Genomic DNA, 27,615 nt, shown 5'->3' with positions numbered 1-27,615 from the left:
AAAACTGTTCTAAATATATTTGTGTTGGTTACAGACATACCAGCTAAACAGGACTATACAGTTCAGAAGAGAAACAGGCATCAGTCTAGTTGTAAATGGAAACGGCTAATGGATTTTATGCTAAAGTGAGAAGACGTTTGGAATATGTTCTGACTTGCTGTGAATAAACTAAATATAAAAATGACCCTTGTCACATGCCTCAAGTGGAAAAACTATTTGACTGCATGGAGAAGCCATTTACTTGCCAATTATCAATGACAGATATCACGCTATTCCTTAAATTCACACCTGATAAGTCACTGAATATAAGAAGCTGCCTCATACCCAGTCAGACTTTTGGTTTCTCAACTCAGTTCTTGTAACCCTGACTGGCAGCTCTCCAAGGTTTCATACCTGAGAACATTTCAACTTCCTTGGAGAAACTGAAAATTGGACCTCCTCCATACAAACCATTGTGTTTGATCTCTAAATGTAGCCTCCCCTCTTTTTATTCCCACAACGACAGCATGAAATAGGTTACATTAAATATTGGCTATGATTTCAGTTAGCCGAGCAGGGGTACAAATATAGTTTTATTTCTATTAAAGGACAAAATGATGAAGAGTAGGAAGATTAGAAATAAAGAAAACTTAAGAACCAAAGTACAGAAAAAATGTTTCTAGGCTAGAAAGTCCTCAGTGGGAAAGCTAAGTTAACATAACTTAGGGGGACTTTATGTGCTCCTCTTCATGATATTATCAGGTGCGTATTAAAAGGGGGGGGGAATTTACAATAATAATGAGCTTCAAAGGATGTGTATCAGTAGTGGTGACATGCAGTGTAGACCACACATGAATACAGAAATATACTTGATACATATGCCCAACCAATTCCAAGATACTTTAAACCTACAGGAGGAAAAGTAGTGATCAAATATTTCTGCTTCACTAGTTTGTAAAGCATGTGCTAGATGAATGCAATGCCTACATTTGCTAATGGCTTTTTCTCCAACTCTGCGCTACAAGAAAATAAGGATCTTGTTTATTATTCTCTTCCTCCCATTTTTTTCTCCATAAGCTGTACACAGAATCAGGCCACCAACTCTAGCAGAATCCATAGCAGCTGCAAGTCAAATTCCTCCAGTCAGTTGCTCTCCAGATATTCCTAGCCACCAAGGTCGTTTGGAGAATGCTCCCTATACAGTATATGCAAAACATCAGGTCGGAGAGGCTGTTTTAAATATTCAGAAGTGTACTTACTGCATCCAAATCCATCACGAATAACAAAAGGAGAAAATTGTACTAAGGCTATGTAATCACTTAAATTGGCATAGGTGTACTAGATCCGGCGAAACAAAATAATAAAAATAATAAAAAAAAATGTGCGGGCGTAGCAATTTAAACGTTTTCTTTTCCTTTCAGTCAGCCCTGCCAGTTCTTTCATAACATGCTGGTATGAGAAAGAAATGAGAACTTTTTATCCAATGCGAATGAAACAATCCCAAATGGGAGACCAGAGAATATTGAGGAGGGAAGGAAGAAAGGAAGGAAAAGTGTGTGGAGCAAAATTGGAAATCTCTGGGACGGCTAGAAGAAGGAAAACCCAACCTTCAGCAAGGCGCTTGATTGATCAAGGGTGAAAAGCAAAGGGAAATCTTTCAGGTGCTTCCATTCTCCTCCCAGCACAGTCGGAGAGAGAGCGGGCAGCTCCGCTCGCTTCCGTGCTTGGAAAGGGAGGGGGGAGCGAGGGAAGAGGCGTGTCTCTTCTCTACCGCCTCCGTCTTCGCTCCGAAAGCCGCTGGGCGTCTCAGCCTGGGAGCTGCGCTCTCAGAGCCGGTGGCGTGGGGCGCAAAGCAAGGCTGCGCGCCGCGGAGGAACCCGGAGCCGACCCAACTTCGCAGGAGTTTCCCTCACCTCCTTCAACCATGCCCTCCGCGCCCGCCCGGGTTTTGCGCGGCGGCGGCGGCAGCGGCGGCGGCCGTGCCTCTGTACAAGCTGTCCCGGGCGCTCTGGTAGCCGCGTGCTCCGGGCGCACCGAAGCGCCCGCCGCCAGCCCCCGCTGAAGCCAGAGGCGTCGCCAGGACTCTGGGTTGTTCGAGGAGGCGCACCGCCGCGCGCGCGGCGCCTTACCGGGACAGCACAGCCGCCGTTCCCGCCTCGTGGACGGCGAAGGGGGCGGGGGGGGCAGAGGGGCTGGAGGGCCTGAGAGAGAGAACTCAGAGAGCATCTGCCTGCCCGAGGAGAAGCCGGGCGGGGCAGCCGGACCCCACCCTTCCTGGCCCCGTTCCCCGGGGGCAGAAGGCAGCCGGAGCCGCCGTTTCCCGCGCGCCCCCCCCTTCTGCTTCCGTCCCCCCAAGCCATGACCTTTGGCCGGGGTGGCCCGCCGGTGGTGGTGTTGAACGTGGGGGGTACCCGCTACTCTTTCGCTCGGGAGGTGCTGAAGGACTTTCCCCTCCGGCGGGTGAGCCGCCTGCACGGCTGCCTGTCAGAGCAGGACGTGCTGGAGGTGTGTGACGACTACGACCGCGAGCGGAACGAGTACTTCTTCGACCGGCACTCCGAAGCCTTCGGCTTTATCTTGCTCTACGTGCGCTACGGCCACCTGCGCTTCGTGCCCCACATGTGTGAACTCTCCTTCTACAACGAGATGATCTACTGGGGCCTGGAGGGATCCCACCTGGACTACTGCTGCCAGCGCCGGCTGGACGATCGCATGTCCGACACCTATACCTTCTACTCCGCAGAAGACCTCCGGGCGGAGCCCTCTGGAGGCGGCAGCGGCAGCAGCAAAAGCAGCGACCACCCGCCGCCGCCGCCGCCTGAGGGCCGGGGCGGAGAAGCGGCCCCGGGTAGCGGTGGTGCAGCGGCCCCATCTGGCGCCGGGGAGAAGAAATGGCTGGAAAGGATGAGGAGAACTTTCGAGGAGCCCACCTCGTCAGTGGCCGCTCAGATCCTGGCCACTGTCTCCATCCTGTTTGTCATCGTCTCCATGGTGGTGCTGTGCGCCAGCACCATGCCGGAGTGGCGAACAGCTGAGAACCGAAGCCTGGAGGAGCAGAGCAGGTACACAGCAGACTCAATCAGGGAGCCTTCAGGGTAGGATGAAGTGATTAATATTTCCCCCATCAACGGTGTCACCTATGTCCCATCTGGTCTCTGTGTATTCCTCTGCCAGCATCAGTTTGCCACACTGGAGACCCCAACTCATTACACATCCCATTTGGCAAGGGGTAGGCTTGGTTTTAAAAACCAAATGACTCTTAAAACCAGGCCAATAACTTCTAGGTGTCTCTGTGTTACCTACACAACTTATAGATGGGTTCAGCTTTCTGGGAATTTATTTTTATTTTTTATTTATTATTAAATTTGTAATAAGATTAAATTCATTGGGTTTACTTCAGACTACTAGAAACAAAATTTCACTGTGTGAGTCTTGAACTGTCTTCACTTGGGTTGCCAGTTTGAATATTTAAAAGCTGCAGGATTTAGTGTAAAATTTCCTTGAGCTCCAATGAAGCTGATATAATAATGCTGAAATCAATCAGTCAGCCAAGTTTTCTGGACTGTAGTGGCTGCTTTGGAACAAATAGCCTTTTGGTAGCATGAACAAATGTGTTGTCCCTTTCATTGAATGCATTCTCTCCTTCCCCAGAGAAAAGTCTATTAGGGTTGTCTTATACAGAGGCTTCCAAATGCTGTTCTGAGGAACTTTCAGTCAATCAATGTTTATCTTGTGAAAATCATATAAAGGCAGATAAACTTCTCCTGAAAGATAACTTGCCCATTACTCTCAGTCATTCTCTGTCAGATGCAGCTGTAGGAAGAAATGCGATGTTAGGTGTGCCTCATATTCAGTTCCCAGTCAGTGGCTTACAAGCCATCTAGAACTATGGAGAGCAGCCTTTTAGAATCTACTTTATTTTTTACTAAAAGCCCCAAGATCCACCCACCCACCAGAGCCAGGTGCAAAGGCATACACATGAGTTAAAGAACAGGGTGTCTTTCAGCACATTCTGAGCCTAGGAATTTATTTTTGGTAACCAAACTGAACTCTCAATTCCTTTCACATAAATCCCCTCGTGGTTACCCCAAGCCTTGTTAATTTCTGCAGCTTAATTTAGATGAAAAAGATTCCAGCTGGTAAATTGCAGATCAGCCAGGGATCAACCAGTAGAACTCAATTTACATTCTGTTCATCTTGCCCAGAACATATCTCCAAGGCTCCCTTATAAAAGTTGCTATTATTTTAATGGAAGTTTAAAAGAAGTTTGAAAAAGATAGGCTTGAGATTTAAGTTCTTAATCAGGTCTGGAACCAACATCATCTGGCATCTTAGAGGCAAGCAACATTCCAGCACTGAAATCTGTCTTGCCTTCTCTCAGGTCTGCTGATTGCTAAACCACAGTTGTTATATACCATCCCTAGAGTACCCTTCCCTGAACAGATTTACTCCAGGTGTGATAGAATTGCAAAACCCAGAATGCCTAAATAGATTGACCACTGGCTTTGCTGGACAGATATCTGAAATTGTAATCGCAGCACATCAGGAGGGTGCCAGGTTGGGAAAAAGGTCTAGGCAAATCCCTTCATCTCAAAACAAATTGCCCTACAGATCATCAACTTTTTCAAAAAAAGATTATTGATCTTGTAATGCATCTTGATCATGCATTAAACAAATTGTTATTTAGATTTCAGGCAGCTTTTGATGGGCTTATCCCATGGAATAAGAATCAAGTAAATGGATATCTTTTCTTGGATTATTTTTTGGTGCTGTTAAGAATATGCACATAATGGTATTCTTCCATTTGTCTAATGTAGATCTTTGAAAGCTTGATTACTTCCACTCACAGAAGCTGGGCCAGTAATAGTATTATCTTAATTATCTTTGTGTCCCAAGTAAGAGAGGAAAATATGCCAGATTTCATTGCTTCAAATGCCCATTATTCCTGAAAACTCCACTCTTTAGAAAATAATCTGTGCCATTGGTTTTGTAAAACCATAGCCTTAAAGTACTCTTGTTCCCATAATTCTTATTTTTTCCGTTTTCCACCACGGTTACAGTCATCCAAGTTTTGCTTTCAAAATTTTATAGTACCCAAAAGGAGTGGTAAGAATGGCTATTATATTATTATACAGTAGCACTTGCTGCCTCTGAAGTACTGGACATTCTGTGGCTTATTGCCATTTTCTCCTACCCCCCTGCAGCTGAAGATCCATGGAAAAGTTATTATAAAGTAATCATCTTACATTTTAAATAATCTTCCCACACCTACGTATAAACTCTAATTAGAAAGCTATGTGTTTCAGAGGAAGCTTTCTAAAAGGGTTACCAAAAGATTTGCCAACCAGTTTTGCCTGAAATGGAGAAAGGGACATTTGATTTTAAGTGGTGGTGGAGTCATGTGAAAACTGTCCTATTTCTGCAGTCTGATTGCAATGATCAGATTGTACAGTACTTTACCCCTGCATATACTCATGACTTGCTCTTTAATGGAACTTGAAGATTGTACTAATTGAGTCTTAGCTCAATGAGTTATATTTCCGGAAGTAGGATTACCAAATAGATTCTGCAATCAGAAATGCTACAAAATAAGGTATGCTTCAAGTTAAGGAGCACTTTATAACCTTAATGTGGGCAACCTTATTAATGTCATCAGTCACATCCTGATTATGCATACAGATACACTGTGCTTTATTTTGCTTCCTTATATATCTCAAGATCTGAATACAGTAAGATTTTTTTAATCCCATAGAAATGAAACAGGCATTTTAAACAGTGCAGCTGATATGTTTAGGTTTAGACAATAGATTCATGTTTTGCTTAAATACAAGCCAAGTATCACAAAATGTTATGGTCATGTACAGAAATAGGATAAATTGACCCTTAAATCTGGGAAAGATGAAATGATCTTTTAGGCTATATACCTGCAAAGGTAGATTTTTAAAATAGTAGTTTCTACTATTGAGTCTAATGATCTATGTAACATGTCTGCTTCAAGCCGTTCCTATGTATATGCTTTGGTTTTAAGGAACATGGGTCATGGGCCAATCATCCGATAGGGTTGCTTTAGTGATGTGATGAAAGCAGCCTTAACCCCCCAGAAGATTACTTCAGTGACAAGTAATGTAGCATATAGTGATATCTCTTCTATCAGCATATCTTATGTATACATATCTTACATGTGTATAAATAATGTAGGGCTATTTATTCACTTTAAAATTTATATCCACACACTCCTGGCAAGGCTGCCAATGGCAGATGATGATGATGATGATGATGATGATGATGATGATGAAGAAGAAGAAGAAGAAGAAGAAGAAGAAGAAGAAGAAGAAGAAGAAGAAGAAGAAGAAGAAGAGCTGACAAATAAAACAAAAACAAAAGCAGTTAAAAGCACAGCCCCACAGCCAGCCTGGACTAAAACAATAAAACCATAACAAATCCAACCAAATGAGGGTCCCCACAAACACATCAACTGCAGGCCTGAGACCAAAGCCAGGTCTTCAGTGCTTTTCCCTAGGAGAGAGGGTGCTGTCCATATGTCTGGGGGGGATACTGTTCCAGAGGGTGGGGACTGTAACAAAGAAGGTACTCTTCCTTGGTCCATAAGATGACAGCATTTAATAGAAGAGACCTGGAGGGTATGCACTCTGCCAGAATGTACTGGGCAGGCAAAAACAGATAGATAAGCGATCCCTCAGGTGGCCAGACCCTACACCAGTTTACAGTGCAACAGTAAAGTACAACAAACAACATCAATTAAAACAGCATAAATAAAATAATAAAGCAGTAAATGCTACTAAATACACACACACACACATGCAAAACAGCCATCATATAAAGTCATAAAAAGTGTAAAGATTAAAAAGAACGCTTGCTGTAACAATAGATCTTTAGGTTTCTGTTAAAATCTGCCAGTAAGGGTGGGGTCCATACCCCCTATGCTAATGGAAAGTAATTCACAGAAATACATGGTAGTGAGCTCTACATAATACATGTTTCACTGAATGCATGCAATGAAAAAAAGATACACCTTATAGATTCCTAGAATTGAAACAGACCTCAAAAGTCATCTAACTCCTGCCATGAAGGGTGACTGGAGGGGATTCAGTAGTGTGTTACCTGTGGTAGATGGCCATACAGCTACTCAAGATGCCATAAGTAATGGTGAAATAGGTTTGTTTTACTGAACACATGAAGTCGCTGTTAGCTAAATAAGACTTCCTGAAGTCTTGTCATGAAAGAGTTGGCTCAAATTCAAATTGAAGATTTTCAAGGCCAGCATTCTTCTGTTCTTTGCCATCACATTAAGAATATATTTACTATTCTGAAGGAACAAGAAAAGTTCTAGCAATCTTTTGATTTTTTGTTGTTTTTGCATTTTTCCTTCATGCACAGTTTTTATTTTCTGAGCAACAAGATTGATCTCACAAAATTGCTAACATCACATTCATTTGTTCACTTTAATCATACAGATTTGCAGAATTCATCGGCGAAGTGTTCAGAGTCTATCCACAACTCAGTTACACTGATTAATAATCTGACTCAGCACTGACACAGAACAGTTCTGCATTGTCAGCTTGCTTCAACCAATTCCGAAGAGGCCTATTAGTGAGAAAATTAAGGGGGCATTTCAGCAGAATAATTTTTCCTATGCAGAATACTGCTGATTAAAGTTTAGCTGTACACATACATGCATGTTTTTGGATGACTCTGGTCCCAGATGAGGATTTGCAGTTTCAAAAGGCACTGGATGATCCCTGTAGTAGAACTAAAATCAGCTGCCTATGTAAATCTTTCTTACTATATCAAAGTTGTTCATTGTTCTGTACATACCTTATTTCATAGCACTGTCATTGCAAGAACGTCCAGTTTTGTGAGTACTTAAATGCCTGGTTCATATATAATGTTAAGCCAAGAGTGAATAACAATTTGGGGGCTAATGTCCACCATTTATTTTTCTTAACTGTTTTTTAACCACTAAGTACTGCAGGGGATGTGGCAGTAACATATGACAACAGCAAAGGAGAGTTGGAAATTTCAGCACATTTCTTCAATTTGGCTTTTGTCTAAAAAAATAAAATAAAAGAGGCACTTTAAATTACTGAAGATTTAATATATGCATTTTGCAAACCTCTTTTTTTGTTTAAGTAAAAAAATTGCCATCTTAATTTGGCAGTTTGCTGCTGAATTTTGGCAGAATGATCTTCCGTAACTCCAGGACTTGCAACACAGAGACAAGAGGACATCTTATAGTTGCAGGCTGGCCATCCGTGCACTAGTCCATTCATTTGTTTTTGTCTTAGCGTGATATATGATATGATATGATATGATATATATGAATGATATAACAACCTAAAATTGCAGTAGTTTGTTATTGGAAAAATGGTAACAATGCACCCACATTTTTATTTTTGGCTACTATGTAGGCTCCCTGTACCTGGGCTACAAAATTCCAGATAACCACTCAATGGCAGCTGTGTGAATACTTATTCTAAGTAACAAGGCCCATGTTGGTTAGTCTTTGTGCATCACTCCTGACAAATTAGGCGCCTAGACAAATGATTTTCAACCTTTGGTGGTTGGTGGGCACCTTTGGCATTTTGAGACCAAATTATTTGTTTCTCTTGTTTAGAAGACAAATGTTTTTCCTAAGACTATTTTCCCAGTCCTTTAAAATTTAATAATTTGTGAACTTGCAGGCAGGCGCCTTCCATTTTTGTGAATCTTTTGCTTTTTACTAAATTCTTTGAAGAGTTTCATTTCTCACACTGTAACACTGGGACACAAATGTGGCTTGTTTTGCTTTTTTTTTTTTTTTCTTTTTTAAAGAGGTCAAATAGAAGTTAATAGGCCACATAAACAGAGCTATCATAGTTTAGTTGTATAGATATTAGCAATCTTAATATGCAAGCAGATGTTTTCAAAAGACTTTGAATTTATTTAGAAATGTCAGGGGTGTCAGTTATTTGCAGTATGTGATGTTTTTATTGATGCAGTTTTATTCGCTTTAAATAGGACTATTCCAGATCCAACAATCCAGATTGGTATGCAGATTTCTGAGAATGAAAGATAGCAATGAGTGAGAAAGAAACAAGCTTTGTTTGATGACATCATATGTCAATTCTTTTATTTGCGGGGTTGTTTTCCAGAACAGATTGTGGAGTACAGATTAGTTGTGTTTTAGTTTAGAACTGTTGTCTTATGCCCTAATTCTGCATGTTTGGATTATAAAAAAATTCCAGTGAGTGAAGTGGAAATTACTGCCAAATAATATATTGCAGATTAACGTATGAGATTACTTTGTGGTCTCTAAAAATATCAGGTTTGCTTTCCATGAGTGGTTGTCCTCTTTTGCTCTCAACCATAAATAAATAAATCATCACAATTAAGGAAGAAAACATAATGCATGCGCAACTCACAGTATTCCAGCAGGGAATATAAAGAGCCCAATTGCTGGCATTGCATATTGAAAACAATTTGTTTAGATTTTCCTTGCAACAGTTCATCATCATCATTTGCAAAATAGCTTTTCCCATTTTTGCTGTTAAGTATCTAGTTCCCATAGAAATCAATAATACATTTATCCTTCGCATTTAATTGCTCTCTTACTTGATGAAGCAGGTGGCAGTGGCCTCCTGACAAAAACCAAGCCATCTGAGTAATCATCCAAACATCACTGCTTGGAACGATGGGAATCTTCAAAGACAGGGAGAGCAAATCATGAGTGGCCATGGCCATGTCAGACTTAGAGAAAAGCTCTGTTTTTCTTCTGTCTTAATGGCCGCTGGTTCTTTCAGAGGCAGATAAGCTTGACCTGGCTGTTTGCAATCCACAGCCACCTGGTGTTCTTTCCAACTAAGCGATTTACCACAGTTCTTAGACAGCTGGAAGCATTGTGTGTCCATATATCCCTGCGACATAGAGAGCAAGAGAGGATGAGCCTTAAAACAATGAAGGAGACAAGCAGGGCACCTGCCTCAGTGCTGCACTGAAAACAAAGTGCAGTCCCCAAGGCAACAATCGTACATACTTCATTCTCTCTGTTCCCACTGAAGCTACACGGAAGGCTTAAATCAGCAGTGAGATGAATGAGAAGAGAAGAGAAAGGGAAGAAAGGGGCATAGCAGCAAAGTATAGGGCCAGGAGAACAGAACAACCACTTAGCCTGTTATTTGGATCGTCTTCGTGTGAGAAGTCACAAACTTAGTTGCTTAATACCCATTCCTTTTTCTTCAAATGTTCTGGGACAGTGCCAGGAGCAGGGCTGCTGTTTTTTTAAGAATGCTAGAAGCACCTTGATAAGGATGAATTAGGAAGAGAAGATTTTTTTTCACTCCTATATTGGTACAAATTCAATTGAGGTGAAAGGGAGAACTGAAAAGTCTAGCCATAATACATTAAACCAGTATATATTATATACAGTGGGGCTAAAAGGTATTTAGTCAGCCACCAATTGTGCAAGTTCTCCCACTTAAAAAGATGAGAGAGGCCTGTAATTTTCATCATAGGTATACCTCAACTATGAGAGACAAAATGGGGGAAAAAATCCAGAAAATCACATTGTCTGATTTTTAAAGAATTTATTTTCAAATCATGGTGGAAAATAAGTATTTGGTCAATATCAAAAGTTCATCGCAATACTTTGTTATATATCCTTTGTTGGCAATGACAGAGGTCAAACGTTTTCTGTAAGTCTTCACAAGGTTTTCACACACTGTTGCTGGTATTTTGGCCCATTCCTCCATGCAGATCTCCTCTAGAGCAGTGATGTTTTGGGGCTGTCGCTGGGCAACACGGACTTTCAACTCCCTCCAAAGGTTTTCCATGGGGTTGAGATCTGGAGACTGGCTAGGCCACTCCAGGACCTTGAAATGCTTCTTACGAAGCCACTCCTTCATTGCCCAGGCGGTGTGTTTGAGATCATTGTCATGCTGAAAGACCCAGCCACGTTTCATCTTCAATGCCCTTGCTGATGGAAGGAGGTGTTCACTCAAAATCTCACGATACATGGCCCCATTCATTCTTTCCTTTACACAGATCAGTCGTCCTGGTCCCTTTGCAGAAAAACAGCCCCAAAGCATGATGTTTCCACCCCCATGCTTCACAGTAGGTATGGTGTTCTTTGGATGCAACTCAGCATTCTCTCTCCTCCAAACACAACGAGTTGAGTTTAGACCAAAACGTTCTACTTTGGTTTCATCTGACCATATGACATTCTCCCAGTCCTCTTCTGGATCATCCAAATGCTCTCTAGCAAACTTCAGACAGGCCCAGACATGTACTGGCTTAAGCAGGGGGACACGTCTGGCACTGCAGGATTTGAGTCCCTGGCGGCATAGTGTGTTACTGATGGTAGCCTTTGTTACTTTGGTCCCAGTTCTCTGCAGGTCATTCACTAGGTCCCCCCGTGTGGTTCTGGGATTTTTGCTCACCATTCTTGTGATCATTTTGACCCCACGGGGTGAGATCTTGCATGGAGCCCCAGATCAAGGGAGATTATCAGTGGTCTTGTATGTCTTCCATTTTCTAATTATTGCTCCCACAGTTGATTCCTTCACACCAAGCTGCTTGCCTATTGCAGATTCAGTCTTCCCAGCCTGGTGCAGGTCTACAATTTTGTTTCTGGTGTCCTTCAACAGCTCTTTGGTCTTGGCCATAGTGGAGTTTGGAGTGTGACTGTTTGAGGTTGTGGACAGGTGTCTTTTATACTGATAACAAGGTCAAACAGGTGCCATTACTACAGGTAATGAGTGGAGGACAGAGGAGCCTCTTAAAGAAGTAGTTACAGGTCTGTGAGAGCCAGACATCTTGCTTGTTTGTAGGTGACCAAATACTTATTTTCCACCATGATTTGCAAATAAATTCTTTAAAAATCAGACAATGTGATTTTCTGGATTTTTTTTTTCTCATTTTGTCTCTCATAGTTGAGGTATACCTATGATGAAAATTACAGGCCTCTCTGATCTTTTTAAGTGGGAGAACTTGCACAATTGGTGGCTGACTAAATACTTTTTTGCCCCACTGTATATATACACACATGCGTGTAATGTAATCATGTTGTTTGGAAAGCAGGATGGTTGTTACTATGAGGATGAACACATGGAAGATAATACATAGCAGGTTTTCCATTTTGCTTCATTCTGTGAAATAGAAGAACTGAGCCTGAACTTCTTTAGCTTTTGAAAATTTAAACTCCACTCTTATTTTCCACTTGTTCCCACATGGCAGAGACCTAATAAAGGATCCTGAACATTTCTGGCCTGTGAGTTCCACAGTAAATCAATCTTAAGCATGACCTGTTGAATTGTACACTATGGAAAATCTGTCCTGTGAAGCTTTTTCAGCACTTCAGTGTAACAGGCAACATGCAACACTACCTGACACTATGAAGCCACCTAGGACACAAGCATGCTAATCCTGTAATGACAGTAAATCTGTCATGTGGATGCTTTTGGAGATTTAGGGAAGAATATTAGTAACTTATTAGCCTCAGAAACAGGACTGTCACCCAACCCTTAACACTGTATGCAAGGGTTGTGAGTCTCATGTTTGTGGTTAGCAAAGCAATTAACTGCTGAGCCCAACATGACTGGATTCTTAAGCAGAATTAAGCCCCAATATCTGCTTCTGCAAATGTTAGCTATCATTAGCTAGGGAGGATTTAACCCCCCCTTTTGTTAACTGATTGATATTCTAAAGAATGCTAGTACTGTGTCAGAATACTCATACTTGAATGAAAACTATGTCCTAAGCTAAAAGAAAGTTGGCAAAGTCTTAGCCTATAAGCACTTAAACATCATTTTAAATTTCTTTAAATACACAAGTAGAAGGAAAATTATCAACATATTTTTAAGCACAGAAATATGAATAGTCTTCTACAAAGTGATTCCTATTTTACTAGATACAGTATTTATAAATCAGAAAGATAAAATATTTCTATGGAATGCAATCACAAAAAATTAACACATATTTATATCACATTCAAATCCATGTCTTTTACATTTTCAGTTATATGATTAAGCCTCAACTTAGAGCCTCCAGTAGAGTTGGAGTATAGTTCCCATCACTCCTAGCAGCATAGTTATCATAGATAGGCTTGCTGGAGATTGGAAATTGTTGTCTAATACAGCTGCTTTAAAAAGAAAAGCTAACCCTTTACTGTTTTTAGCACATGCTAAAAGCTGCATATGTATATGTATTTTCCCTGGGAGAAATCTCACTGAATTTAATGGGACTTACTTTCAGTGAACCAGTTACAGCTGTGGCTTAAGAGTATGAGTTATTATAAGTGCTTATATAATAACTGTATTGAATGTCTTTATTGAATGGTATGTCTTCAGATTAGGAATTGGTAAGTAGAGGGTTGTCAATCTCTAAAGGCTTTATTACCAACTGGCTTAGAAACTGACAGAATAGGGATGTAAAACGGATAGGAAAAAAAGCTAAACAAAGCAACAAGAAAGGTTAATTGGTTTTTGCAGAAAGGGAGACAGGATAGGATCTCCAGTGCATCAAACCTAGTTGCAGAAGGTCTCTTGAATTGGGGCTAGAGTAAAAGGAGGAACTAGTTGATAACTTGACCTGATGCTGAGTTGTCTCCTGGCATGACTACTTAGGGGCCCTTAACTATTATGGGCACGTCACCCTTTTTTCCCCCTTTGCTAGTGTCATTTTCTAGATTGTACATTGAACTATTTTGGAGGCAGATCTAAAAGATAGGAAAGAGATGCATTGCTATGCTGGCTGAGCTGTTTGGGATTAGCATGTTGGGTGAACCCAACATTTGGGATTTGTAAATCATATATATATATAGTTTAACATATTACATGAACCCAGACAATTGAAGCTTATTTGGGAGATCATGATTAAGGAAACTGTGGATCAGCATGATATTGAGAACTCAAACTCTTTTTCTTTCCCTCCCTCCCTCCCTCCCTCTCATGCTAAAAAAATTGCTGGCTTTTAAACATTGGAAGGGCAATAAATGTTACCTAAGTTCCCTAATAGCACATACTTGCATCATATAGGATTGAAGTATGTGGCATAATTATAGCCGTCATATGGATTTCAAATAATAGACCTAAACAAACTGCTAATATTTTCAAAAAGGATTTTAACCAGAGTGACCAGTGTTAACCAAACTGGTCCAATGGCTTGACCTACCATAAGAGATATTTATCCAAGGGTGGGCACAGGAAGAACAATTCTGAAGGAGTATGTTGGCACAGGCAGGGAGGATGAAGAAGAGGAAAAGGTAAAACAAGCAAAATAAATACAAATGGCATTGTGCTAGATTTTATGAGCTACTGAACCCTAAGTATACTTGGAGGTAAGTGCTAGTAAATCTTCCTTCTGAACAAATAACAAATGTTATTCTACGCCAAATTCACATTTACTCTGAAACAATTGGAAAAAAGTTAACTGCTGATTTTATTGGGATTTCATAAGGGTAGGAGTGGGAATATGTGGTTGGTTTCGAAAGGTACAATAAGATGCAAGCATAAAAGCATTCTCATCCACAAACTGATGTTGTCAAGTTTAATCACAGGCTGTCTTGTCTTCTGTTTTTCCCCCCCTTCATGTTTCTTGTCTTGTATATTCTGTTTTATTCAGACATTTAGTGGATGATAAGGCCATTCCTTTGATGCTTCTATTTTTAGTTCTCAACAAATTTGCAGAAGAATTTTATAAAACTTTGGAAAGGAAAATGTGCAATTTGCAACTGAAAGCTGCTTTGACAGCTCAGAATATAATTACTTTGAGTAGAACTAACTAGCCTTAATAGTGATTTTTAAAGAATACTGAAGCAGTTTAAACCTGTAGGCTATTTTCTTTAAGTCTTATCAGTAAGAGCAGAAAGAAAGAAAGAAATTAAACAAAAAGATTGGTTTAGAGTAATTTCCTGGTATTGAGGGAGTTGCAAGAGACCTAAGCTTAGAATTGTCATAGAAAGAATTGTGTTGAAATCATTCTTTTAGAAGTGTAATAAATATTCTAAATCAAGAAAGTTGTATACACAACAGATAAAATGGCCATATGTATTGGAATATCAAGCTTTATCAGATGTTTTTATTTTTCATGTCATCTCCCTCTGTGCCCCCACAAGTAATGCTGAACTACATTTTTGAATGAGTTTAGTTCCTAGACACATGGGGAATTCTGGGAGATTCAAAGGGCCTGCTCTCCTTCTGATGAACCCTGAAGATCTGGTTCTTCCCCAGACCTTGGGCTAGGGTGAGTGGAGGAGGCTCCTTGAAGTAGGTCATTCCTTCCAGGTAAGCCGTTATTTATTTGACTAATTGTTTTTCATACTGTTTGCCCAGGCTCATTTGGAATCAGGTGCCCTTATATTGGAACTAAATTAATTTTTTAAAATTGTAATTCAGCATTACAGGGTGGGGGGAGTATACTGGAATCCTTTGCATTGCTACTAAGTAAACATACAGCTTATTGCAGAATACACTACTGTACATTTCTTTACCTTTTTTGTTCCTTAACAGAATTGTGTGTGCAACTAAATTGGAAACTACAAACCAGGGTAAACCTAGATTATAGAATTCATTTTAAAGTAAAAATAAAGCAATGTTAATATGTACCACTCTGAAATAAAATGTCACTATTGTTATGCCTATTAAGATTTTGACAAACTCTGCAACTCTTCATCAGGAAAAAGTGTTTCAGAAAGCAGAATGGAAGAGAGAAGAGAGAAAGGAGACAGAGAAGACTACTCTGATGAAATGGAGGAAAATATGCATATTTGAATAATTTAGCGTATACTAGGAATTCTGCAGTTTAAGGATTTATTGGGATAATCCTGCAGTGTTCAGGTTATGTTAGATGAGTGGAACTAATCCTCCCTTTTTTGAAAATACATAATCTAGTTGTTATTTGGATGTCTCCAAACTTAGGTGAATACATAAATTTTCTTGGTAGGCAGTGAACTAAATGTAACTCATGTCATTACTTGAAATAGTATGTAAAGAGCAATTGGCTGAGCCCCTCAGTGCCTCTGTCATTCTAATATGCAATGGTAATCATTCTAATGGATTGAAAGAAATAGTGAAAACAGCCTCTCCTTGTAAATTAATTAAGTAAAATGCCACATATCTCAATACAAAAATATTGTACCATATTTACTTGAAAGAAAGACAACCTTAAAGTTAAGACACTCCCCCTCTCGCCCACAAAAGTCAGAACAGGCAGAAAAGCTACAGATGTAGGCGAAAGCCCTGTGCAATGTTCAGTTTTCTCACATGGTCCAGTAGAGGTACTAATTCTATCTGAATCTAGTCCTGGAAATTTCCCCTTCCCCAGTACATATGTGTACAGTAAGTGCCACATACTATATGTATGCATATAGCTTGTGTGTATAACTATCAGAAGTCTTGCTTGAAAAAATAGCAAAAGTAGGACAAAACAAAAAGATTAATTGAATTCATAATGACTGTGTAAAATAAGATACTCAGTTTATAAAATTTATTATCTATCTGCATATACCAACCATTCTGTCTTGGCACGCACAAATTGCTCACACACAGAAGTGCACAAACATTCCTTTCCCCTTCCAGAGAAACAACAAAGAATAAAATAGGTGGGGATGAAGGGAAGGGAAGGAGTAGCTTCACACAGAAGGAAAGAAAAGAGAAATCTTGTTTAGGCTTTAGAAAAAGGATTAACATTGATCAGGAAAACATCTTCAAACAAATCTTCAAAGGCATCCATGCTTTTCAGCAGTGATATCTCCAGTCATGTGCACCTCCCTCCCATTTTTTTTTTTTTTTGTTGTTGTTGTGGTTCTCAGCAACAGCTTCTTTTCTTTTCATTCAATTCACAGGTAAGTATTTCGGAAGAAAGTTTCCTTTCTTGATGAAAATTGTATGTAAGCATTGAAGCACCATAAACACTGGAGGGGGATATAAAATAGCCTGACTCAAAAGTACAACTGTGGGAGCCCTCTATGATTAACTGCCTTTATATATCTCCATTGTGGGAAGCACAAATGCTGAGATGGAGTTCTACCTTTGGAGAGTAGCATTGGCTTGGATGATTTCTACAGGTTGCAAGTTGTACTCATCTTGCCATAGGATTTTGCTTATTTTGACATCCCATTTTGATTTCCATAGACTGGGCCTGGATTTTCAGACTCTTCTAGCTGCAAAACAAGTGAAGCAGTGGGCAGAGAGGGGATCTCTTTTCAATATCCAGCTGGTAGACGTTAGTGAAATGCAGAAATGAAAACCAAGTGAATTTCAAAATGTAATTTTTGCCATTTTGGAATTAATTCAGGAAAATGGTATGGTAGAGCTGTTGTTGCAGCCTTACTCTTCCCCTGATGGTGGGGTAATCACTTTGGCAGTATATATAATATATATATAATATATATATACAGTACTGTGCAAAAGTTTTAGGCAGGTGTGAAAAAATACTGTAAAGTAAGAATGCTTTAAAAAAAGATATATTGTAATTGTTTATGTTTATCAATTTACAAAATGCAAAGTGAGCAAACAGAAATAAAACCCAAATCAAATCAATATTTGGTGTGACCACCCTTTGCCTTCAAAACAGCATCAGTTCTTCTAGGTACACTTGTGCACAGTTTTTGAAGGAACTTGGCAGGTAGGTTGTTCCAAACATCTTGGAGAACTAACCACAGATGTCCTGTGGATGTAGGCTGCCTCAGATCCTTCTGTCTCTTCATGTAATCCCAGACAGACTTGATGATGTTGAGATCAGGGCTCTGTGGGGGCCTAACCATCACTTCCAGGACTCCTTGTTCTTCTTTACACTGAAGATAGTTCTTAATGACATTGGCTGTATGTTTGGGTCGTCCTGCCACAAAATAAATTTGGGGCCAATCACACGCCTCCCTCGTAGTATGGCATGATATTTCTCAGCATTGAGGACACCATTGATCCTGACCAAATCTCCAACTCCATTTGTAGAAATGCAGCCCCAAACTTGCAAAGAACCTCCACCGTGTTTCACTGTTGCCTGCAGACATTCATTATTGTAGCACTCTCCACCCCTTAGGCGAACAAACTGCCTCCTGCTACAGCCAAATCTTTCAAATTTTGACTCATCAGTCCAGTGCACCTGCTGCCATTTTTCTGCAGCCCAGGTCCTATGTTTTCATGCATAGTTGAGTTGCTTAGCCTTGTTTCCATGTCAGAGGTATGGCTTTTTGGCCGCAGTTCTTTCATGAAGACCACTTCTGGCCAGACTTCTCCAGACAGTAGATGGGTGTACCTGAGTCCCACTGGTTTCTGCCAGTTCTGTGCTGATGGCACTGCTGGACATCTTCCAGTGTCAAAGGGAAGTAAGCATTTCATCTGGATAAAGTTTCCTTGGTTGACCACTGCACCTACAGTCCTCGACATTGCCAGTTTCTTTGTGCTTCTTCAAAAGAGTTTGAACAGCACATCTTGAAATCCCAGTCTGCTTTGAAAGTTTTGTCTGGGAGAGACCTTGCTGATGCAGTAGAACTACCTTGTGTCTTGTTGCTGTGCTCAGTATTGCCATGGTGTATGACCTATGACATGAAACTCTCTTCCACAACCTCACCTTAGTAGCAGAGTTTCGTTGTTCCTCACCCAGCTTTAAGTCTCCTACACAGCTGTTTCTATTTCAGTTAATGACTGTGTTTCAACCTACATATGAAATTGATGATCATTAGCACCTGCTTGGTATAATTGGTTAATCATACACCTGACTCTAATCTTACAAGATCCCTGACTTTGTGCAAGTGTACAAAGTGTACAAGTGTAAGAATTGATGCTGGTTTGAAGCCAAAGGGTAGTCACACCAAATATTGATTTGATTTAGATTTTTCTTCTGTTTGCTCACTTTGCATTTTGTAAATTGATAAACATAAACAATTACAATATATATTTTTGAAAGCATTCTTACTTTGCAGCATTTTTTCACACCTGCCTAAAACATTTGCACGGTACTGTATGTCCAAATTGTCCCACATTCATATCATCTCCATGAATATTCTCAGAATTGCAATACAAGTTCCCCTCCCTCACACATTGCAACTTTTGGAATGGTAGAGCTGCTAGACTGGAGTCTCTACTTTGTTTTAAACTTTGCTGTTTTAAAGATACAGCATGGCTATAGTTTAGCATGATTTTAGAGGTGGGAAGAAGTTGGGCGATCATTGTACAGCTTCCTTTCCCAACAAACCAGGTACCTTTAAATGAGTTGGACTTTAATCTCCCTAAATAGGGCTACCAGGTCTGGTCTACAAAAATCTGAATGCCCACTAGATGGCAACAAAATGATACAGAAAACTCAGCTCTTCTTTACTGGACATCTGGAACATTACAACCCAGATCTGGTAGCCCTACCGTACTATACTAGCTCAGCGAATGGCATACTGAAGCCCAACACATATGGAGGTTACCTAGTTTATGAAAGCTGTGGAAGCATCATCCTTTGGCCTTCGTTTTGATGACTGGCATGGCTGCAATGATTAAGACTGTGTTCTATTCAAAAGGTATTAGGCATGTCTGAGCATGATATTCAGCTTGAATCAGAATAAACAGTGTTTTAAGGCTTCTATTTGAAGAACTTTTCTAACATTTCACAGAAACTATTTGCTGCTCTTTTAAGGATGTAGTAACACAGAGAGCTGTTCCATTCTATCCAGTGATTTCAATCACCTTGGAGTAATACTTGGGCTGTTTCACTGCTGGTTAGTAATCATTCATCCAGAAAAGCATTTTAAATGGCCTGGCACTAGTATTTTGAAGAGGAATTCACAGAGAAATAAAACTGCAGCACAGTTTGATTCAAATGTAGGAACGCTGAATTAGTCCTTCCACACATTTTTTATTTTATTTACTTTTATTTATTATTAAATTTATATGCCGCCAATATTCCCAGAGGGTGACTCTGTTCACACATGTACACAACCCCCTCCTCCCAAAGTCTAAGTGTATGAAAAGATATAAAACATTTAACCTGACCAAAGTCTTAGGTTTCTAGTTTTTGATGATGATGATGATGATGATGATGATCCAATCTAAACATCTGGCTGACTGTGAGACCAACCATAATAATCCTTTCCCCCAGATATCAGAATATAAAAAGAAAGCTTTAGGAAAACATAACCAGATAGGACATGTGTGTAGAAGACTTTAACACAATACTCATTTTTGGGAGGAAAAACAAAAAGCAGAAATCTGTATTGAGTCGAGTTTGACTTTATATTTGGCATGTTTGTCTACTAAAAGTCTGAGTCCATGTCAGTGTAAAAGTGTCTGTTAAAGAAGCCTCTAGCAAATGAAAAGTATTCCCAATGAAGAGTTTCAAAGAAATTGAATGGTTTTGCTTATGTTCTTTTTGGCAGGATAATTGAAGCAATTTGCATCGGCTGGTTCACGGCAGAGTGCATTGTGAGGTTCATTGTCTCCAAAGACAAGTGTGAGTTTGTTAAGAGACCACTGAACATCATTGACTTGCTGGCTATCACTCCATATTATATTTCTGTACTGATGACAATATTTACAGGGGAGAATTCTCAGCTTCAGAGGGCTGGAGTCACCTTACGGGTTCTGAGAATGATGCGGATTTTTTGGGTGATTAAATTGGCCCGCCACTTCATCGGCCTCCAGACACTTGGCCTGACTTTGAAGCGATGCTACAGGGAGATGGTGATGCTGCTTGTCTTCGTTTGTGTTGCGATGGCAATTTTCAGTGCCCTTGCCCAACTCCTTGAACATGGACTGAAAATAGGGAAACCCAATGAAGGCTATGCAAGCATTCCTGCTGCTTGTTGGTGGGTTATCATCTCCATGACCACGGTTGGTTATGGAGATGTCTGTCCCATCACAGTACCTGGAAGGATTCTTGGAGGGATTTGTGTAGTCAGTGGGATTGTTTTGCTAGCCCTGCCTATTACGTTCATCTACCACAGCTTTGTGCAGTGTTATCATGAGCTCAAGTTCCGATCCGCTAGATATAGCAGGAGTCTCTCTGCTGAATTTTTAAATTAACAAATAGCACAATTGCATTTCATAGCATCACTTAATATATTGAAGAAATTAATAAGTCCTTCTTCACTACTTTCCATCTTGGTGTCTGAGGAATTAAGAAGCCAGTACCCTATGACTTAAGAGGAATACTTCTCTCATTGAGGGATGTTCACTTGCTCTTCACCCCGGAAGAGCTGAGATTCATAAGGGAGAAAACAGCTTCATTTCCATAGTCTCAGCAGGTGTGAATGTCTCCAACTCATTTCTCCAAATCTTGAGAAGTCGTAAATGGTATGCACTATTTAGAGCTAAGCACATATATGTGTGTTTTTAAAATACTCTTGATTTTGAAATGCATTTCAAATAACATCTATCAATAAGAAGTGGCCAACCTTTTAATCACCAGGACCCATGCTTAACAGTCTGTGAATAGTCAAGGGCCAGGGTATTGGAGGTGCAAAGGGGCAGAGCCAAGAAGTTCTTCCTTTTTTTCCCCTTGGACTTTTGGTCAGAATGGGAGGGTTGCTTTTATTTTATAAACCATGGTAAGTCTATTTTAGGGCATTCTGGAGGTATTTCTCATGTCAAAATGCAGGAAACTATGCCACCAATTTTCAGTAACTGTAGTCAGAGATGGCTCCATGGGTGCAAAAAGTAGTCTTGGGGGGCCAAATGTCTTGGAAGCCTTAAATTGCTCCCTTCATACATACATACACACGTATTCACACAAACACACACATTTATTTTTCAGGAAAACACTGGTCAGATCCAAATTTATGTAGAACAAACTCATCAAAATCAGTGAGATTTGTTAGTTATCCCTATTTTGTCCAATTCATTTCAGTGAATTTTTTCTAAATGTGATTCATTCTGGATCTGACACATTATGCATCTTGGTTACAATATAAGCAACCAAGTGACCAGTATTGTGCACCAAGAGTTATGGGGAGAGTTGTGATTATTTTTAAAGTTACATGAAAGCTACTCATGAAAGTTGGGTACTGTGATTCAGTATGGGGAGAAGAGGCTGCTCTTCCAAGAGGAGAAAAGTAATCAGAATGGTGGGATACAAATTGAATAGTAATAGCAGTAATAGTAATAGTAGTAATCAAGGACAATCTTCAGAGCAGACCCACTGAAGCTCTCTGGATTGTAGCTTTTTGTTTATGAATTGCAATTTACAGCAATAGTACAAATGTGTTTGGGAAAAATCATTGTCCCCCTTCCCAGAATCTGCTGTTGAGGAGAAAACCAAAGCTATGTTTAAAACCTGCCTACAGAAAAAATGGCATGATATTTTGAAGCACTTAATGGCCACAAACTGGAGATTTGAATATATCGTACCATTGCTAGTGCCATGCATGCTTATTTTTGCCATCCTTTCCATTCACAAGTCTTGCACATTCCTTTAGTACATCAACAATGTCAGAAAAACAAAGTTCAGAGACATAATTAGATAAAGGAAATGATATATGAAACACGAGCAATGATTTGTATGTTGCATTTGACTCTCTTGAAAAAGTATTTACATTTTTCCCCATTAATCGTATGTAAAATAAGAGTCCCTCCTTAATATGCCCTGACATCAATAATTTTAAAATACCACTATAGAGTTTTTCTCAGAAGCTTATCCAACTAAAGACTTACTAAAAGTAAACTCTATCATTTATTTGCATATAAAAACATTAGTTAAAAGTTACTCTGAATCCTTTAATGATTTGAAGAATGAAGAACATGGCAGTCAGACCACTACTACATTTAATCTGATCCTTTATGGTGCTACTGTCACCTCAGGGAATAATCTGACCTTTGTTAAAGTCAAGTAAATCTGTATTAAAACATTTGAGGTCGGTAAAGTTTCCAGATTAGAGATTTACAAATGAGATGACAACTGTCATTTCTGTTGTGCGTGTGTGTGTGTTTCTGACACATTTTTCTGTGGGCCCAATTTTTTTTCACCTTTTTCAAAAATGTCTAAAATTCCAATCCTAGTAATTTTTACATGGCAATAAGTCAAAGTGATGCAGTGGAACCAAAGATGAATTATTGAAGAAAGCTGCCATGAAACATAACTTTGAATTGTTGACAATTTGCTGGATGTTTTCAGGGAGGGTTTGCTATGTGAGCTAAATATGAGTTATATTGCAAACTAAGCTTCATTACTATGAAGACTTTTTTAAAAAAAATACCTTGCATTCCCCCATTTCAAATTTATTAAAATCACAATACAGTATCCAGAATGATGGTTATTGATGAGTTCAGATCCTTGCTGCTCCATGAAATGATTAGATAGCCCTGTGCAGGCTTTTGTCTCACAGCCTGAATCAGAGATTGTTAAGAACATTAGAAGAGCGCAGCTGGATCAGGCCAAGTGCCCACCTAGTCTCCTGTTCTGTCTCACAGAATGATCAGCTGGGTAGCTTCAGGCAATAACCTTCATTGGCTGTTGTTTCCCAGCAGCTGGTTTTCGGAGGTTTTGCTACCTGGGATTTAGGAGATAATATTTAGCTACTCAGCCGTGGATTTATCCAGCCCCCTTAAAAACGTAAAAATTTATGGCCATTACTGTAGTTGATAGCAATGAATTTCATAGTTTAACTACCTGTTATACAAAGAAATACATCCCTTTATCAATCCTGTTGTGTGAATAAAATGGATAATGCCATATACCCAGACCTGAGTGCCTTGGAGGAAAGATAAATATAACTGTGACAGTAAATATACATAGGGAAATCAAACAAATTTATATCTGATATATGGAATAATTCTCCAAATTAAATTTTGTGTGGAAAAAAGGCAATGGAAGAATAGTTTTACAAAGTAACAGCTATGCTCATTCAGTGTCTAGAGAAAATACCCCAAATTATCATTTTAATCCTTTGGCAAAAACTGGCTACATTTCCCCTGAGTTTTTTTTTGGGGGGGGGGAATCATGGTCACTAAAACCTTTCCCTTTTTTAATATAATAAACATACTTTGGATTATCATGAAATTTATATCAATTATGTTGCATTCAAATGGGATTTGTTATCTTCAAGTCCAGTAGTGATCCTTATTAAGAGAAATATATCTGAACAAATATCCTTCCAAATAATGTATTGACTGAACAAATAAAAATAAAACTCAGTTTCACTGATATGCAAAAGGAGCTGCTAGCTCAATGTAAGTTGTACTGTGTAAAATATAGTATGTGTTCTGTATTAAATGTAGAACTGGATTAAAAAAAATCTTGTTCTTACACTTTGTGTTCTTACACTATGTGTAACAATGTGTTCTTACACTAACACATTTAGTGGTACTTTTTATATGAGTTAGAAAAGCTGCCATAGAGACCTGTGCTGTAAAAAATGAATATACATACTCATCACATCATTCCCTTTTAGGGTAAGCAACGTTATGCAAAGTGCAGAAAAGGAGTAAGAAATAATAAGCCAAAGAAATTAACCAATGAGGTAAGAAAAAGAAAAGGCAATATTGCTAATTTTAGTCTACACCAGCACCATTCAATACTCCTCCCCATATCTTTCTACCCCTGCAAATCATCCTTGCTACTATATGTCCATACATCACTTCATGCATTGTCCTTTATTCTTCTCCTTCTCATCTCTCATTTTTGAATTTCTCATCAACTCTACCCAACCATGACTTTTTAGTCTTACCTTTCCATTTGACCCATTCCCTCTTTCTTCATATATTTGTTTTGCAATTCATTCTTATGACCAAACCAGCTCAACATAGCTTTATGCTGTTCATTAATTTGCTACCTTTCCTCTGTTTTGGAGAACAATAATGTCCTTCTTCCATAGGTGCAGTTTTCACTCATATGTTAAACAAGTCACACAGCCATTCCATAAGGAAACGACATCCATATTTTAATCTTTCTCCAGTTATGCCATCAGCACTTGCAGTTTTATCACATTTTCACATCATTTATTAGTTCTTTTTAATAAATTTTTCTTGAGCATTGAGTTTTTTTAAAATCCTACCTTTCAACATATACTTCTCTACAATTCTTCTTCCAGGATTCCCTCACTTCAGTTTCATCCTAACTGAATTCCTCATCAGAATTACTCTGCATTTTCTTTTCATTTTTCTTAATTATTCTTTGCTCTCCTTGATTACAGTCTTTGCAGCTCTTTTCTCTATTACTCAATACCTTTCTCTCATCCTCTTATGTGCATATTTCCTCAGTCACAGCCTCTTCCACTTCATCATTTCACCAAGCATTCCTTTTCATACTTCCTAAGTCCACATATTTCTGTGTCACTCTGCGACATAATTCTTTTCATTCAGTTCCAAGCAGCTTTTACATCCTCTTGCCTTATGTCCAGTTTCCATTCATTTTGTTAAGAAAGTAATCTATAATATTTTTATGGAACTCATCATTTCTCTTCTTGCAAGTATTGCATTTTCATGCCAGGTTTTTTTTTTGCATCCTTTCTTTCATGTCTGTTATTCTGCCCAATAATCTGTAAGAAGCTCCCATCTCCACTGTGTCCATTACCAATTATCTCATCATGAATCATTAAATCATAAATAGTTATTTCAATAATCCTTTTTGATTCAATCCTGTTCCATATGTATGCATGAATAGACATGCTTAAACCAAGTATATATTTTTATACTATAATCATTATGACTCTCAGCAGCATGCAAAGATAAAACATCCATTACAAACATAAATACAGTAACAGCATTCAAAAATAGAATAATAAAGCCCCCAAAACAAAACAACATATTTTCTGATAGCATTATTTAATAATAAAGCCAGTTTGCTTTAATGGATAAGGTGCTGGAGTAAAAACCAGGAGCCTGTGAGTTCTAGTCCTTCTTTAGGCATGAAAGCCAGCTGGGTGACTTTAGGCCAGTCCTTCTGTCTTAGGCCAAGGGTGATGGTGGTGAGGAAAACAGTAGGCAGGAACATTATGTACACCACCTTGAGTTGTACAAAATAAAGGCAGGATGTAATAATAGCAACTCATACTATTTCTAATTTTAAAAAACCTCTGGAAGGGTTTTACTTTAACTTGCTTTCATTGGGGCAAGTCTTATTTCAGAGGTAGGCTGTCCTACAACATGGTAACATGAGAGAAAAGCACTTCCTCCTAACCTCTGCTCCCTTTATTTCATGGTCGTGGGGAATAGCCTATATTTTTCTGATAATGATTATATAGGATGGATTATTCTAGTATTTGAAATAACTAAACCTTTTTCTAAGCAGACTCTTGCTTATCACCATTCTTACCCATTCCTGAGTCTCCAAAGAAGCCAATAATTTTTCTGTAATTTTTGAACAGAACTTTGCCACCCATCCATTCATGTTAGCTAGCAGAATAGTTCCCTCCCCCCAGATTACATTAATTCAGGATGTGGCATAATTTTTCCCAAAGCTCATCTCTGGTCCTTCCATTATCACCATTCTCCAAAGGCAAGTGTCACCAGCCTATGGAATTCTGCTTTCATACACACCCAATAGAAACCTAGGTGACATTGATTGATACTTTCTGACATACATCTTAACCCTTTCATTCATAACTGAAACTACTCCTTCGCTTTGCTTATATACTCATCAGCTACACAAGATCAGGCCACATTCATTCTGATCTGTTACCAGCATGAAAATTATGTTTTGTATATCTGCCATATATTTCAATTTGATGTTCACACCTAAGAAAAAACAAAGAGTTGTTAAATATCTGTGATTTCAGAATATCTATTCTTTTGTATACATCTTTATCGGCTAGAAGCCATTATTTATTTAATTAGCTTCTGTTTAAAATTTATTACTGAGCTGCTGTTACTTCAGTTATAGTTTGACTGTGGTTATTGATCACCTCAGCCCAGCATTATGCTTCATATAGTAATGTCAGGAGAAGATGTCTGTACAAACTGGTAATCACATTTTTATCTATGGAAAATCAAAAGAAAACAATGAATTGGGAAATTCAGTTGTTTTGCTCAATCATAGAACATTTAGAAAACTGGATCAAGTAAGCCTACATGCCCCCAAAGCAAATTTCATCACAGAAGAAATGAAATACAGATAAAGCAGGAACATGAAGAGCATCATACAATACTGTGATGAAAGATAAGATTTGAAAATCTAGATTTGAAATAAACACTTATACACACTTATCTGGGAATAAATTGTTATTGCATGTAATGAAACATTCTCCAAAGTAAGCATGTCTAAGATATTCTTGTTTACATAAAGGGGTCAGCGGAGTAAATTAATCTTAAAATACTGAATCCACCCAAGAAATTTAAAATGTATTTTGATATTGTGACTGATTTTTTTAAATAAAGACATTTAAAACACAGGATGTCTTTTTTTCTCTGCAAAAGGTATCTATTTAAATGAATAATACTCAGACTTTATCATGTCTTTGCAGTGTAAGCCTTATTACTTTCAGTGAGACATCAACTGAAATAGCAATTAAAACTATAAAACTTATTCTTTAAACATATTTATTCTAGTCTTAATCAAAAATTCCTTTGTGGAAACAGGTTATGCTGTTTATACAATGGACTTGTAAAAGCAGTAAGTATGTTTTTGTATTGCTGCACAACCTATAGTTTTAATTGCTATGGGTTTTAAAGCAAAGTGTAAAAATGATTGTGTAGGTTTCATTTTAATATCACAGTACATTATTTT

At 38.9% G+C, this 27,615-nt stretch overlaps 1 protein-coding gene across 2 annotated transcripts; it reads left to right on the top strand.

Moving 5' to 3' along the window:
* Nucleotides 1–2,204: 2,204 nt before the first annotated feature.
* Nucleotides 2,205–27,260, top strand: KCNG3 (potassium voltage-gated channel modifier subfamily G member 3). Of its 2 annotated transcripts, none has more exons than XM_088147482.1 (2): nucleotides 2,205–3,041; nucleotides 20,336–27,260. In XM_088147482.1, exons 1-2 carry the CDS (start codon nucleotides 2,338–2,340, stop codon nucleotides 20,979–20,981), a joined length of 1,350 nt encoding a protein of 449 aa, XP_088003608.1. In that variant the 5' UTR covers nucleotides 2,205–2,337; the 3' UTR covers nucleotides 20,982–27,260. The 2 variants fall into 2 exon arrangements, with proteins under 2 accessions (XP_088003608.1, XP_025030682.2); XM_025174914.2 differs by having other exon boundaries at nucleotides 2,205–3,074.
* Nucleotides 27,261–27,615: the final 355 nt, after the last annotated feature.

This window comes from Python bivittatus, unplaced genomic scaffold (genome assembly GCF_059951505.1).
Source record: "Python bivittatus isolate LINGU-HERP-01145 unplaced genomic scaffold, Pbiv_v1 ctg000020_np1212, whole genome shotgun sequence".
NCBI classification, from domain to species: domain Eukaryota; kingdom Metazoa; phylum Chordata; class Lepidosauria; order Squamata; family Pythonidae; genus Python; species Python bivittatus.
The sequence above is the reverse complement of the archived record's forward strand: the minus strand, read 5'-3'. Positions and strand labels throughout refer to the sequence as shown.